Raw genomic sequence first — 15,364 nt, forward strand, 5'->3', positions numbered from 1 at the left:
GTACATACAGCACTGTCGTGGTTGGCCATGGCAGAGGAGCGTACTGCGCCTGCATAGAGGCAAAAAAAATAACATCTCCCCGTCGGGGAATCGAACCCCGGTCTCCCGCGTGACAGGCGGGGATACTGGCCACTATACTAACGAGGAGAGACGGGAGGAGGCACCCAGCAGTGTTGGCCATGGCAGAGGAGCGTACTGCGCCTGCATAGAGATAAAAATAAAAAGAAAAGCTCCCCGTCGGGGAATCGAACCCCGGTCTCCCGCGTGACAGGCGGGGATACTGGCCACTATACTAACGAGGAGAGACGGGAGGAGGCACCCAGCAGTGTTGGCCATGGAAGAGGAGCGTACTGCGCCTGCATAGAGATAAAAATAAAAAGAAAAGCTCCCCGTCGGGGAATCGAAACCCGGTCTCCCGCGTGACAGGCGGGGATACTGGCCACTATACTAACGAGGAGAGACGGGTGGAGGCACCCAGCAGTGTTGGCCATGGCAGAGGAGCGTACTGCGCCTGCATAGAGATAAAAATAAAAAGAAAAGCTCCCCGTCGGGGAATCGAACCTCGGTCTCCCGCGTGACAGGCGGGGATACTGGCCACTATACTAACGAGGAGAGACGGCAGGAGGCACCCAGCAGTGTTGGCCATGGCAGAGGAGCGTACTGCGCCTGCATAGAGATAAAAATAAAAAGAAAAGCTCCCCGTCGGGGAATCGAACCTCGGTCTCCCGCGTGACAGGCGGGATACTGGCCACTATACCAACGAGGAGAGATGGGAGGAAGCACCCACCAGTGTTTTTTTTTTGTTTATTGCCTGGCTTTGGCCCATAACATTTACACAAAAAACACTCAACAAAAAACACACAAAACGCTATGTACATACAGCACTGTCGTGGTTGGCCATGGCAGAGGAGCGTACTGCGCCTGCATAGAGGCAAAAAAAAATAACATCTCCCCGACAGGGAATCGAACCCCGGTCTCCCGCGTGACAGGCGCGGATACTGGCCACTATACTAACGAGGAGAGACGGGAGAAGGCACCCAGCAGTGTTGGCCATGGAAGAGGAGCGCACTGCGCCTGCATAGAGATAAAAAGACAAGCTCCCCGTCGGGGAATCGAACCCCGGTCTCCCGCGTGACAGGCGGGAATACTGGCCACTATACTAACGAGGAGAGACGGCAGGAGGCACCCAGCAGTGTTGGCCATGGAAGAGGAGCGTACTGCGCCTGCATAGAGATAAAAATAAAAAGAAAAGCTCCCCGTCGGGGAATCGAACCTCGGTCTCCCGCGTGACAGGCGGGGATACTGGCCACTATACTAACGAGGAGAGACGGGAGGAGGCACCCAGCAGTGTTGGCCATGGCAGAGGAGCGTACTGCGCCTGCATAGAGATAAAAATAAAAAGAAAAGCTCCCCGTCGGGGAATCGAACCCCGGTCTCCCGCGTGACAGGCGGGATACTGGCCACTATACCAACGAGGAGAGATGGGAGGAAGCACCCACCAGTGTTTTTTTTTTGTTTATTGCCTGGCTTTGGCCCATAACATTTACACAAAAAACACTCAACAAAAAACACACAAAACGCTATGTACATACAGCACTGTCGTGGTTGGCCATGGCAGAGGAGCGTACTGCGCCTGCATAGAGGCAAAAAAAAATACAAATCCCCGTCGGGGAATCGAACCCCGGTCTCCCGCGTGACAGGCGGGGATACTGGCCACTATACTAACGAGGAGAGACGGGAGGAGGCACCCAGCAGTGTTGGCCATGGCAGAGGAGCGTACTGCGCCTGCATAGAGATAAAAATAAAAAGAAAAGCTCCCCGTCGGGGAATCGAACCCCGGTCTCCCGCGTGACAGGCGGGGATACTGGCCACTATACTAACGAGGAGAGACGGGAGGAGGCACCCACCAGTGTTGGCCATGGCAGAGGAGCGTACTGCGCCTGCATAGAGGCAAAAAAAATAACAACTCCCCGTCGGGGAATCGAACCCCGGTCTCCCGCGTGACAGGCGGGGATACTGGCCACTATAATAACGAAGAGAGACGGGAGGAGGCACCCAGCAGTGTTGGCCATGGCAGAGGAGCGTACTGCGCGTGCATAGAGATAAAAATAAAAAGAAAAGCTCCCCGTCGGGGAATCGAACCCCGGTCTCCCGCGTGACAGGCGGGGATACTGGCCACTATACTAACGAGGAGAGACGGGAGGAGGCACCCACCAGTGTTGGCCATGGCAGAGGAGCGTACTGCGCCTGCATAGAGGCAGAAAAAATAACTCCCCGTCGGGGAATCGAACCCCGGTCTCCCGCGTGACAGGCGGGGATACTGGCCACTATACTAACGAGGAGAGACGGGAGAAGGCACCCAGCAGTGTTGGCCATGGAAGAGGAGCGCACTGCGCCTGCATAGAGATAAAAAGACAAGCTCCCCGTCGGGGAATCGAACCCCTGTCTCCCGCGTGACAGGCGGGGATACTGGCCACTATACTAACGAGTTTTTTTTCTTTATTACCGGTAAACAATACATAAAAATCTCTAGCCACACTTTGGCCGAGACAATGGGTTAAAACTTTTTCATGTTAATCAGTTCATCCATAACTGCCACCCAGTCCGGCGGCTGGGGTTGACTGCGGAGAACATCTCTCAGGAAAACTGCACTTTCTATAAAGTTTTCTCTCACTGGTCGCACATTTGCGTCGGCGTGCCTGGCCGCCATTCTCGTTTTCCAGATGCTGTGGAGGCCCAGTAGCATAAACATGTCGTAAGGAACCTCCTCACTTTCTATAGGTAGAAACCGGATGCCATAAGGAGTTACAGGTAGTTCTTTCTTCAATGTTCTTTGCAAGATGTCCCAGTGGAAAACCGGGTCCCAGCAGTCGATAAACACATGTTCGATGGTCTCGGGTTTTTTGCAGAGTATGCAGTCGGTGGTCCAGGGCACAAAAATGCCTTTATCGTTTAGCCATGTTTTCACCGGAAGGGTACCGGTATGAAGTTTAAAGAAAAAGGATTTCACAGTCGGTCTTACCGGCATCTTCTTAACTCGCTTTAACACATCTTTGCCTGGGCCTCCGCAGCAAAAGGAACGGTATAAGGGAGCAGGTATAAATATATCTAGCAAATCTTTGTACAGTTTTTTCCTGGGTACAGCAGATAGATACTGTGTAGAAAAGTGAGCGCTCAAAGTGCGAAAGACTGCCACAACTTCACGCAAAAAACCTGTTACAGCACGATTCGTGGCCGGGTAACTGGACACAACAAATTCCGGCAACACGTTGCCTAAGCGCATCTGCAACATTGTGCGCAACAAGGGATCGGCTTGATCACGTAAAAACAAAAATCTTGAGACAACTTGCTTCAGAAACAAATTAGAAAGACCAAGGCCGCCCCTTTTGACCGGAAGGAACTGATTAACTCGACTTGTTCGCTCCCAATTTGAGCTCCAAATAAAGACAGCAAACACTCTATGCAGCTTCTGCAGGTTTGCTCGGGTAATGATCACGAACTGCAATATATACCAAATTCTGGCTATTAAAAATACATTGCACACACTTGCGCGCGCGAAAACAGAAAGGTCACGTCCTTTCCAGCCATCCGCTTTTCTCCTTGCACTCTGCGTTATCTCACCCCACAACTCCGTACTGCTTTTATAGTGCTCCAAGGGTACCCCCAAGTACTTCGCAGGGGCGGTCGTCCATTTCATGTTAGCAAACACGGCAGGTGTGCTGTCCTAATCACCGTGCCAAAAACCTATGCACTTATCCCAGTTAATTTCGGACCCAGTCTTTTTGCAATATTCCCCCGCAACTTTCACAACTTCTTTAACGCTTTCTTGATCCGCGCAAAAAACAGCAATATCATCAGCGTAAGCATGCACTTTTACTTGCGCCGACAGAAGAGTGAAACCGCAACAGTGATAACAAAAAAGGCTCAAGGTAGATCGCAAAGAGCAAAGGCGAGAGCGGGCAACCCTGCCTGACCGAAGAACACACAGGTACAGGTTCAGTCAGCTGTTTGTTCACTATAATTCGGGTAACACAGTTGTCGTACGCCATCTGTACACCTTGTATTATCACAGAGCCGACGTTGGCATATTCTAGAATGGCGAAAAGAATGTCGTGCGACACTCGATCGAAGGCCTTTGCAAGGTCAAGCTGTATCATGGCAACTCGGCCCCCGAAGGCATCGCAGCATTCAAGAACAGTTCTAGCAATGTGCACATTTGTTCCAATGGTGCGACCTTTAATACCGCACGTTTGGTGGGGCCCTACAAGGTCCTTTATGACCTTTTGCAGTCTGTTGGCAAGAATCTTCATAAACACCTTTTAGTCAACGTTGGTTAGGCTTATCGCCCGATAAGCCCCAACGGACAGAAGTTTAGCCTGGTCCTCACTCTTGGGTATTAAAACCACGTGTGCTGTTTTAAATGATGGTGCCATTTTCTTTGTCTCATAAATTTCGGTGAAGACGCAGTGGAGAGCTTGGGTGAGTTCGGCTTTGAACTTCTTATAAAATCCACTACCTAAGCCGTCAGGACCGGGAGATTTTCCGGCACTCAGCTCTTCGATTGCTCTTCCCACTTCGCTTACGCTGACTGGTACCTCCAGCCCTTGTTTTATATCGTCTCCTAGTTTTGGCATACGGGACAAGAACGTGTTTGCAAACCCCTCTTCTTCAAGCCGTCGCCGCCCAAGCAATTCCCGATACTGCTCAACAAACGCCAACTGAATCACTTTGCTATCATTCGTTACCTCGTTTCTGTACCTGATTTGTCTTACTTCGTTCTGAGTCGCGTACTTCTTTTCGTCACTAAGCGAGCGTTTAGTAGGTACTTGGTCAAGCCAGAGACGTTCAGCACGGGCCCGTATCATGGCAGCTGTATACTTGTCTTTTTCGATTATCTCAAGTTTACTTTTTGTATCTCTTATTTCTTTCTTATATCTTCCCGGCTGGGAACTTTCCAGGCTTACGAGCAAGTCAAGTTGGCAATGTAGTTCTTTTTCTTTAACACGTTTATCGTGGCATATGATGCTTGCCCTTTCAATCGCGTTTATTTTCACTTGTTCTTTGAATTCTTCCCACCTAATTACCCAGTTCCCAGGCTCTGCTGATAGCAATGCTTTAATGCAATCATTAACTTTAATGTCAAAGCGTTCATCCTCGAGTAACTGTGCGTTAAACTTCCACAGGTCCCACGAGAAACGAGATTTCTTGTCTTTGTTCCCCAGGGTAAACGTAACTAAGCTGTGGTCGGTAAAAGACATGTGTTTTACCTCGTAGCTATTGCACAAAGGAATCAGATCAAGCGACACATACGCTCTGTCAAGTCTCGCGTGACTTTCACCCTGGAAGTGAGTAAAATGCGGCGCTACCGAAAGAACTTCAGCAACATCATCTAAATCATTTTGTTGCACAATCGAATTCAACAATTCCGCACTTTTGTCACGAAGGAGTCTTTTTGTAATTCTATCCTCTGCTTTACAAACGCAGTTAAAGTTGCCCAAAAGCACAATTAACCGCTCACAGCACACATATTGTTCAACGCGCTCAAAAAATTCCTTGCGCTCGTTCTCCCTGTTAGGAGCATACACGCATATGACTCTCCATAGCAAATTGCAATAAAAAAAATCCACTACAACCAAACGGCCAGTTTGACACACAGTTAAATTCTGCTCGACAATCCCCAGAGAATTCCTAATAAATACAGCACAACCGCCCGATGTGCCAGAAGAATGGCACACACAAACATTGTAGCGTGCCGTAAAAGGCTGCACCATAAGGTCCGCCTGTTCCTGTCTTTCGACTTTCGTCTCCTGTACGGCTATTATGTCTAGGTCATTATCAACGAACAGCCGGCTTAGCTGGTACTGACGCGTCTTGGAAGACAGTCCCCTGACATTAATTGTTGCAATGCGAAACGCTCTAAGAGGTGTAGAAGCCATCTAGTTTAGGTACAGGAGCCATATGGTGCATACCTCGGGACAAAAAGGCGACGGTGCGGGTGACTTGCCTAGTCTGAGGTGCTCGATGGGTGCGGTGCCGGTAATCCAAAGTCTCTTGCACAAGTGCCTCTTGCGTATGGACTGGAAAATCAGCCCATGCAGTCCGTTACCGAAAAAGGCCATCTCACGCCCACAGAAACCACTCACAGGGCACTCACTCCAGCTAAGGCGGCGGCTTAGCCGCCGCTCGTTGATCGGCCTGTACATTCGGCCGCGCTTTCAACGTCGGTCGCCTGACACCAACAGTCTTCTGCGGCGGCTCGTCGCCTTCGCTCACTTTGGGCTCTCCATTCGCACTGTGCTCGTGCGGTCGCTTCCCTGCTTGGTTGCTGGTTGATGCATGTGACACTTCCATGCTGTCACCATGCTGGGGAACGACGGGAGCTGACGCCCCACCGCTCAAGACTTCGTCCGTTGGCGCCTTGACTTCTGCAGGCTGCGCTGCCTGTTGCTGCCGCTTACTGCTGGGCTCCTCTACGCTTGTGGATATTTCCGTAGGGGGCACAGCAGGGGCCTTCTCCACGCTGTCCCCTGCCTCTGCTGCAGCGTCTTCCGCGTCAGCCTCGTCCATGACAAGTTCGGACGAAATGTCAGTGTTGACTGGGACGGCAGCACTCGCGTACGTGCGTACGCAGCTGCTTTCTTCGTGCCCGTAACGACGACAGGCGCCGCATCGTGGAACCTTGCACTCACGGCGAATGTGCCCAGTACCGTGGCAGCGCAGACACAGCGGAGCTCTGCCCGGTACAACCACGAGAGCCAGCTCACCGCCAACCCTGACTTCGTGAGGGAGGTCTTCCAGCTTCACGCCAGGGTTCATTTTCAATGAAACCAAGCGCGTCGTCGACCCCTTGCTGGCGACACCCTGGACGCGCCACCGCTCCTTGGAGACTTCGCTCACCTTGCCGTACGGAGCAAAGGCTACCCTCACGTCTTCGTCGGGCACGTTGTGCAGCTGCCAGTGCAGCTTGACGCGGACGTCCTGGTTTGCCGGGTCGATGACGAGACAGCGGCGGTCCTTGACTTTCAGGTCTCCGGCAGAAAGAATTTTCGTCACCGCCTCAGCACTCGCGAAAGTAACAGCCCATACATGGCTCATGCGATACGCCCCCAAGGCGATAACCTCGGGGAGCAGCATCAGCTGAGCCAGCGCATCCCTGAAATCTTCGACCCGATAAGGACGGGCCCGCACGTCAGCGTGCAAAAAAACTGTGTTCAACACAACACGTCCTGTAGGAAGGGTAGGCAGAATCACCTGATACTCTTCATCCGAGGCAAAAGCCCTGTTTCCGCGGCCAGACATGACCGCTGTAGCTGCTCCAACGGAGCCCGTCATCGCACGTCCGTCACGCTCGGTGGCCGGATACTGGCAACTATACTAACGAGGAGAGACGGGAGGAGGCACCCAGCAGTGTTGGCCATGGAAGAGGAGCGTACTACTCCTGCATATAAATAAAAAAAATGAAAGCCCCCCGTCGGGGAATCGAACCCCGGTCTCCCGCTTGACAGGAGGGGATACTGGCCACTATACTAACGAGGAGAGATGGGAGGAGACACCCAGCAGTGTTGGCCATGGAAGAGGAGCGTACTACGCCTGCATATAAATAAAAACAAAAAATGAAAGCTCCCCGTCGGGGAATCGAACTCCGGTCTCCCGCTTGACAGGAGGGGATACTGGCCACTATACTAACGAGGAGAGATGGGAGGAGGCACCCAGCAGTGTTGGCCATGGAAGAGGAGCGTACTACGCCTGCATATAAATAAAAACAAAAAATGAAAGCTCCCCGTCGGGGAATCGAACTCCGGTCTCCCGCTTGACAGGAGGGGATACTGGCCACTATACTAACGAGGAGAGATGGGAGGAGGCACCCAGCAGTGTTGGCCATGGAAGAGGAGCGTACTACGCCTGCATATAAATAAAAACAAAAAATGAAAGCTCCCCGTCGGGGAATCGAACTCCGGTCTCCCGCTTGACAGGAGGGGATACTGGCCACTATACTAACGAGGAGAGATGGGAGGAGGCACCCAGCAGTGTTGGCCATGGAAGAGGAGCGTACTACGCCTGCATATAAATAAAAACAAAAAATGAAAGCTCCCCGTCGGGGAATCGAACTCCGGTCTCCCGCTTGACAGGAGGGGATACTGGCCACTATACTAACGAGGAGAGATGGGAGGAGGCACCCAGCAGTGTTGGCCATGGAAGAGGAGCGTACTACGCCTGCATATAAATAAAAACAAAAAATGAAAGCTCCCCGTCGGGGAATCGAACTCCGGTCTCCCGCTTGACAGGAGGGGATACTGGCCACTATACTAACGAGGAGAGATGGGAGGAGGCACCCAGCAGTGTTGGCCATGGAAGAGGAGCGTACTACGCCTGCATATAAATAAAAACAAAAAATGAAAGCTCCCCGTCGGGGAATCGAACTCCGGTCTCCCGCTTGACAGGAGGGGATACTGGCCACTATACTAACGAGGAGAGATGGGAGGAGGCACCCAGCAGTGTTGGCCATGGAAGAGGAGCGTACTACGCCTGCATATAAATAAAAACAAAAAATGAAAGCTCCCCGTCGGGGAATCGAACTCCGGTCTCCCGCTTGACAGGAGGGGATACTGGCCACTATACTAACGAGGAGAGATGGGAGGAGGCACCCAGCAGTGTTGGCCATGGAAGAGGAGCGTACTACGCCTGCATATAAATAAAAACAAAAAATGAAAGCTCCCCGTCGGGGAATCGAACTCCGGTCTCCCGCTTGACAGGAGGGGATACTGGCCTTTGTAGCAAGTGTTAGGTTTCTTTCAACGCGTTTTTCTAGCGAATATTTGTATAAAACTAAAAGAAAGAAGTTGTACCATGATCTTTGTGATATTGTTTTCCCAGAGCCTATGTACAGGGCCTTGTACAGTGGAGGTCCGGGAGCTGATGTTTTAAAAAGGGTAAAGAAAATGCAGGTGCCACCAGGAGTAAAGACCTTTTTTAAATTACACACCGGGACACTCCCAGTTAAAAAGTTTTTGGAAGGAAAGGATTTCTTTTTACCGTGGGGATCGAACTGCTTAATTTGTAAACAGCCCGAAACAATAGACCATGTTTTTTTTGCATTGCTGGGAAGGGGTTTATTTTTGGGATGTGTTACAAAGGACAATAAAGAAAGAGCTACCACTTGACGCGCAGGGAATTCGTTATTTAAGCACAGACAATGAGGATGGGGTACCATTTGATCTCATAATGCTCTTGGGCCTCCACTGTATATGGCGCTCCAGAATGGCAGGCTATTATTGTGACAAAGACGCACGACCTGCCCGAATTCATTTTCGGGAAAGAATGGACTGCTTTCTGGCCATCCAGAAAGCAGCTGCGGAGCCTCCCGAGTGGCTCTCGAGGCTAGAGCCGCTCTGTATGCTTCGTGAATTTAAGAATGACGAAGCCAGACTCATGCTGGCTGACCACGGCAGTGTCTTATGTACATAGTGTTTTGTGTGTTATTTGTTGAATGCTTTTTTTGGTTAAATGTTATGAGCCAAAGCCAGGCAATAAAGAAAAAAAAAGGAGGGGATACTGGCCACTATACTAAAGAGGAGAGATGGGAGGAGGCACCCAGCAGTGTTGGCAATGGAAGAGGAGCGTACTGCGCCTGCATAGAGATAAAAATAAAAAGAAAAGCTCCCCGTCGGGGAATCGAACCCCGGTCTCCCGCGTGACAGGCGGGGATACTGGCCACTATACTATTTTTTTTTATTTATTGCCGGTATTTTGACCAACATGACAAGAAAACACATATTCATACATAAGCACTAAAACACAATCAACATCTTTGTTAAAACAACGGCCGCCCAGCTTGTGCGGTCACGCTCATGCTAAAATTCCTTCATCGCCAATAACTCAACACGTGACAGCCACTCTGGACTACATTCCATCATCTTTTTCTCCTGAACAAAGTTTCTTATGCTTTCTTTGAAATATTGACGTGCCGGTCTTGCATCGAGATCGGCGTGCCTTACTGCCATTCTGCATTTCCAAATACTGTGTAGGGCTATTAGCATGATCAAATCAAATGGGGTACCGTCATCACTTTCAATTGGCAAATAGCGAATTCCGTACCCATCAAGCGGAAATTCTTTTTTGATTGTGCGCTGAAGCACATCCCAAAGGAACACAGCATCCCAGCATTCAAGGAACACATGCTCAATTGTCTCCTCCTTTCTGCATATTATACAGTGAGTACCCCAGGGAACAAAAAAACCTTTTTCAGCCATCCACGGTTTGACAGTCAGAGTTCCAGTGTGTAATTTAAAAAAGAAAGTCTTAACACCAGACGGGACTAACATTGCCTTAACACGCTTTAGTACCTTGTTACCTATACCTTCCCTGTAAAGGGACCGATATAAAGGCACGGGGAGAACCACACTACAGAGGTCTTTATACAGTTTTTTCCGGTTGACTTCACTCAGGTATTGGAGTGAAAACCGCGCCGTCAAAAACCTACATGAAACCACAACTTCGCGTAGAAAACCATGCACTCCACCGGGCATACTGCCAGCAGAGACAACCATATTAGGCAAGTGCTTCCCCAGGCGAAGTTGACAGACAGTGTGTAGAAACGGGTGCTTAACGTCCCGAAGAAAAAAATACCGATTGACAACCTGTCTCAAAAACAAATGTGACAAACTGAGTCCTCCATTTCGAACTCGTAGAAATAAATTGGTGCGGCTTGATCTTTACCAGGAAGATGCCCACACGAACACTGCAAAAACCCGATGAAATTTTTGGATATGAACCCTGGAGCAATGCAAGACTTGAAGGACATACCAAAGTTTGCTCACTAAAAATATGTTGCAAATTGTGGCTCTCGAGAACATTGACCAATTCCATCCATTCCATTTATTCACTCTTTCCCTCATTTTATCCACTTCACTCCTCCAGTAGGCTTCGCTGTCTTTGTAACACTCAAGAGGAACTCCCAAGTATTTAACAGGAGTCGTAGTAAAACTCATGTTGGCAAAAGTGTCTGGGGCCTCCGGCCAATCCCCGTGCCAGAATCCCAGGCACTTACTCCAGTTTACCGCGCTGCCACTGGCCGCACAAAAACTTTTAACACACTTAACAGCCTGTGTTACACTGTCGTAATCATTACAAAACATGGCTATATCATCCGCATAAGCCAACAGTCGGACTTCTAACTGATGTAGTTTAAAACCGCGCATACAATCGCTCTGTATAACGCTCAAACAAAATGACTCTATATACAAACAAAACAACAGTGGCGAAAGAGGGCAACCCTGGCGCACCGAGCGTTTGACTGGAATGCGTGAACCCACAACCTTGTTGACAATTAGACTTGTCGTGCAATCCTGGTACGCCATGGTGACCCCGCCTCCAATAATTCTACCCACATTCACATGATCTAGAATGCACCGAAGAATTTCATGAGGCACCCTATCGAAAGCTTTCTCCAGATCAATTTGGATCATTGCCACTTGTGTGCCCATTGCGTCGCAGCACTCAAGGATACTACGCGCTACATGTATATTTGAGAAAATAGATCGGCCTTTAATACCGCACGTTTGATGCGGCCCCACCAGGTCAGTAATGACTGTCTGCAATCGCTTAGCCAAAATTTTCATCATTATCTTATAGTCTCCATTTGCGAGGCAAATTGGACGGTAAGAAGTTACTCTGCGCAATACAGAGGGGTCTTCTGATTTCGGTATAAGAACAGTGAGGGAGGATGTGAATGAAGGCGGCAGTACATTGAGATCGAATGCCTCATTATAGACAGCAGCTAAAACTGGTGAAATTATTCTTTTTAGACGTTTATAAAAGGCTGAGGTCAGACCATCCGGGCCCGGAGACTTCCCCGGCTGCAAGCTTTCAATAGCGTTTTTCACCTCCTCTACTGAGATAGCTGCCTCCAATAGTTCCTTCGTAGTGTCGTCTAGGCTGGGCATCAACAAAAGGAAGTCCTTCTTGAAACGATCAATGTCAACTGAGCAGTTGGCAAATAACCCACTGTAGTGCTCGAAGAAAGCGCGCTCAATATCTTCTGCTGTGTCACTAACTTTTCCACCAACTTCAATTTCCACTATCTGATTGCGCCGCGCGTGCCACTTTTCTGCGCCCAACGCTCTTTTTGATGGAACTTCCCCCGCTATCAGCTTTTCAGCTCTCGCTCGCACCAGAGCACCGTGGTATCTTTCGATGTCGAACTGTTCTATTTTATGCTTTAGTGCGCGAATATCGTCCATGAACATGCCGGGTCTACTACACTCTTCACTGATCAATTTTTCCAAGTTTCTGCGCATCGTTTTTTCCTGTGCCCCCTTTTGTCTGCGTATAGCGCTCGCCCGCTCCAATGCTTTCATTTTAACTGTCTGCTTGAAGTTCTCCCATTTTTCTCTGCACGTCGTATTACCCATATGTTTCATTGCATCAACTTGCGTCGTCACGTCTGCCATAAAAATTTCATCATCCAGTAATTTTGAATTCAATTTCCATAACTGCCACTCGAAGCTTCTTTTCCTTTCTTTCGTGCTTGCTACTAGAAAACTGACTAAGCAGTGATCAGTAAATGAAACAGCGCTCACTCTGTACTCCTTGCAAAAGGGTACCAAATCAAGGCTTACGTATGCTCTATCCAAACGAGCGTGGCTCGAAGCCTGAAAATGGGTGTACTGTGTATTTCTTCCACCACCAAGGCATTCAGCCACATCCGCCAAACTACTGTTCCCTATTATTTCATTTAGGGCAGTCGTGCTTGCATCCTTGTACGGTCGGGTGCTAGTTTTGTCCCGGGATGAAAGTACGCAGTTGAAATCACCAATAAGAATGACCAACCTATTACACTGGGTATACTGTTTTAGCTGTTCAAAAAACCTGCACCTTTCCCCAGCAACAGTCGGCGCATACAAACAGATTACACGCCACTCCGAGGACGATAACAAGAAATCACATACAATAAACCGTCCTGACGTGCATGACGTGACGGCTTCTATTTTAGCTCCTAGACTATGTCGGACCAACAATGCGCAGCCTGAAGAATATCCCACGGAATGGCTCACAATAGCACAGTATCGCGCTACGAATTGCTGCACCATGCCCCCGGTTTCCACGTCGCCCTCGACTTTCGTCTCCTGCACTGCTAGAATGTCAAGGTCAAAGTCGCTTAACAGGCGGTACAGTTGACTCTGCTTCCTCCTTGAGGCAAGCCCTCGGACATTTATTGTTGCCACGCGAATGGACTTTTCCATAGTCATCATAGCAAGGTGGGAAAGGAAACCGGGGGCATGGCGCTTACCTCACAACTGCGGTTTGATCCGGAGTGTGCTAGCACAGGGCGGTTCTCACGGCGGCATAGGCGGCGTTTCCGCCGTCTTGCGCGCCGCCGAAGTGTTCGGCAGCGGTCGAAATGAAGGACGCCGTCCAACAGTCGTCTTGGCTGGCGGCTCGTCTGCAGCAACGACACTAAGCTCCTTCTCATTTTCGCCTGCGTCGTGAGGTCGCTTTGCAGCGGCACTAATACTGTCGCTGTCCATCACGGTGACTGGTGCCGGCTCGGTGGATGGTATCTCGCCTCCTCCGGGAGAGGGGTGGCCCGTTGTGCTTGCCTCATCCTTCTCGTTCCCGCCTTCTGCGTCGTCTTGTCGCCGCTTGTCTGCGGGTTTACCCCCACCGTCAATTAGTTGTTCCCCTTGAAAGTTCGACGATGCACCTTGCGTAACCAGGTTACGGCTCGTCCTTGCTGTTTCCTCTGAGTCTTCCTCGTCCATCAGGTGGTCCGATATGTCGTTTGCCTGCACTGGTCCGGCTACGCTGGCGTACGTCTTTGCGCAATCAGCATCGACGTGGCCGAAACGACGACAACGACTACAGCGCGGCACTTTGCAGTCGCGACGTATGTGCCCGGTGCTCTTGCAGCGCAGACACAGAGGAGCGCGGCCCGGCACAACAACAAGAGTTAGCTCTCCGGCTATCTTGAGCTGATGCGGAATATCGTCTATTTTGACGTCGGCATGCAATTTTAGTCCAACTGTACGAGTCGTCGACCCTTTTTCAGTGACACCGACCGCCCGCCACTTCTCCCGGGTCACATCTAACACCTTCCCGTAGGGCGACAGTGCCACGCGAACGTCTTCGTCGGTAACGCCATGCAGCAACCAGTGCAGCTTTACGCGAACCTCTCGGTTTTTCGGATCAATGAGCAAACATGGGCGATCCTTTACCTTCACGTCGACGGCCAAAAGCAGCTTCTGAGCAGCATCAGCAGTTGTCATTGTCACAGCCCACACGTGGTTCATTTGATACGCCCCCAACGCCACAACGTCGGGAAGCGCACCAAGGTTGGCCAAAGTATCCCGGTAGTCTTCAACACGATAGGGCCGGGCTCTTGGATCGCCGTGCATGAAAACGGTGTTGGCGACGATGCGTCCGGATGGCAGATTGGGCAGAGTAACCTGGTAATCATCGGCAGTAGCCGCAAAAAACCTGTTACCGCGGCCCGACTGGGCCGCTGAAACCGCTCCGACGGAGCTCATGATAACGCGTCCGTCACGCTCGGTGGCCGGAAGTCGAATCCCGCCACTATACTAACGAGGAGAGATGGGAGGAGGCACCCAACAGATTTGGCCATGGCAGAGGAGCGTACATAGAGAAAAATAAAAGCTCCCCGTCGGGGAATCGAACCGCGGTCTCCCGCGTGACAGGCGGGGATACTGGCCACTATACTTTTTTTTTCTTTATTGCCTGGCTGCGACACATAACATTTACACAAAAAACACTCAACAAAAAACACACAAAACGCTATGTACATACGACACTGTCGTGGTCAGCCATCATGAGTCTGGCTTCGTCATACTAAAATTCACGAAGCATACAGAGCGGCTCTAGCCTCGAGAGCCACTCGGGAGGCTCCGCAGTTGCTTTCTGGATGGCCAGATAGCAGTCCATTCTTTCCCGAAAATAAATGCGGGCAGGTCGTGCGTCTTTGTCACAATAATAGCCTGCCATTCTGGAGCGCCATATACTGTGGAGGCCCAAGAGCATTATGAGATCAAATGGTACCCCATCCTCATTGTCTGTGCTTAAATAACGAATTCCCTGCGCGTCAAGTGGTAGCTCTTTCTTTATTGTCCTTTGTAACACATCCCAAAAATAAACCCCTTCCCAGCAATGCAAAAAAACATGGTCTATTGTTTCGGGCTGTTTACAAATTAAGCAGTTCGATCCCCACGGCAAAAAGAAATCCTTTCCTTCCAAAAACTTTTTAACTGGGAGTGTCCCGGTGTGTAATTTAAAAAAGAAGGTCTTTACTCCTGGTGGCACCTGCATTTTCTTTACCCTTTTTAAAACATCAGCTCCAGGACCTCCACTGTAC

General features: G+C 50.1%; 1 protein-coding gene and 7 non-coding genes across 8 annotated transcripts; all 8 read right to left on the reverse strand.

The window, feature by feature from the left end:
- Window positions 1–75: 75 nt before the first annotated feature.
- TRNAD-GUC (transfer RNA aspartic acid (anticodon GUC)) lies at window positions 76–147 on the reverse strand. The gene has a single exon. It is a non-coding gene; the product is annotated as a tRNA-Asp (tRNA).
- Window positions 148–230: 83 nt separating this feature from the next.
- On the reverse strand, window positions 231–302 carry TRNAD-GUC (transfer RNA aspartic acid (anticodon GUC)). Its single transcript has one exon. It is a non-coding gene; the product is annotated as a tRNA-Asp (tRNA).
- A 795-nt stretch (window positions 303–1,097) lies between these two features.
- TRNAD-GUC (transfer RNA aspartic acid (anticodon GUC)) lies at window positions 1,098–1,169 on the reverse strand. The gene has a single exon. It is a non-coding gene; the product is annotated as a tRNA-Asp (tRNA).
- A 490-nt stretch (window positions 1,170–1,659) lies between these two features.
- TRNAD-GUC (transfer RNA aspartic acid (anticodon GUC)) lies at window positions 1,660–1,731 on the reverse strand. The gene has a single exon. It is a non-coding gene; the product is annotated as a tRNA-Asp (tRNA).
- An 83-nt stretch (window positions 1,732–1,814) lies between these two features.
- On the reverse strand, window positions 1,815–1,886 carry TRNAD-GUC (transfer RNA aspartic acid (anticodon GUC)). Its single transcript has one exon. It is a non-coding gene; the product is annotated as a tRNA-Asp (tRNA).
- Window positions 1,887–2,121: 235 nt separating this feature from the next.
- On the reverse strand, window positions 2,122–2,193 carry TRNAD-GUC (transfer RNA aspartic acid (anticodon GUC)). The gene has a single exon. It is a non-coding gene; the product is annotated as a tRNA-Asp (tRNA).
- A 77-nt stretch (window positions 2,194–2,270) lies between these two features.
- TRNAD-GUC (transfer RNA aspartic acid (anticodon GUC)) lies at window positions 2,271–2,342 on the reverse strand. The gene has a single exon. It is a non-coding gene; the product is annotated as a tRNA-Asp (tRNA).
- Window positions 2,328–7,332, reverse strand: LOC144102467 (uncharacterized). Its single transcript, XM_077635732.1, has 2 exons — window positions 6,475–7,332; window positions 2,328–2,396 (listed from the first exon to the last, which is right to left on the reverse strand). Exons 1-2 carry the CDS (start codon window positions 7,330–7,332, stop codon window positions 2,328–2,330), a joined length of 927 nt encoding a protein of 308 aa, XP_077491858.1.
- Window positions 7,333–15,364: the final 8,032 nt, after the last annotated feature.

This window comes from Amblyomma americanum, chromosome 8 (genome assembly GCF_052857255.1).
Source record: "Amblyomma americanum isolate KBUSLIRL-KWMA chromosome 8, ASM5285725v1, whole genome shotgun sequence".
Classification (NCBI taxonomy): Eukaryota; Metazoa; Arthropoda; class Arachnida; order Ixodida; family Ixodidae; genus Amblyomma; species Amblyomma americanum.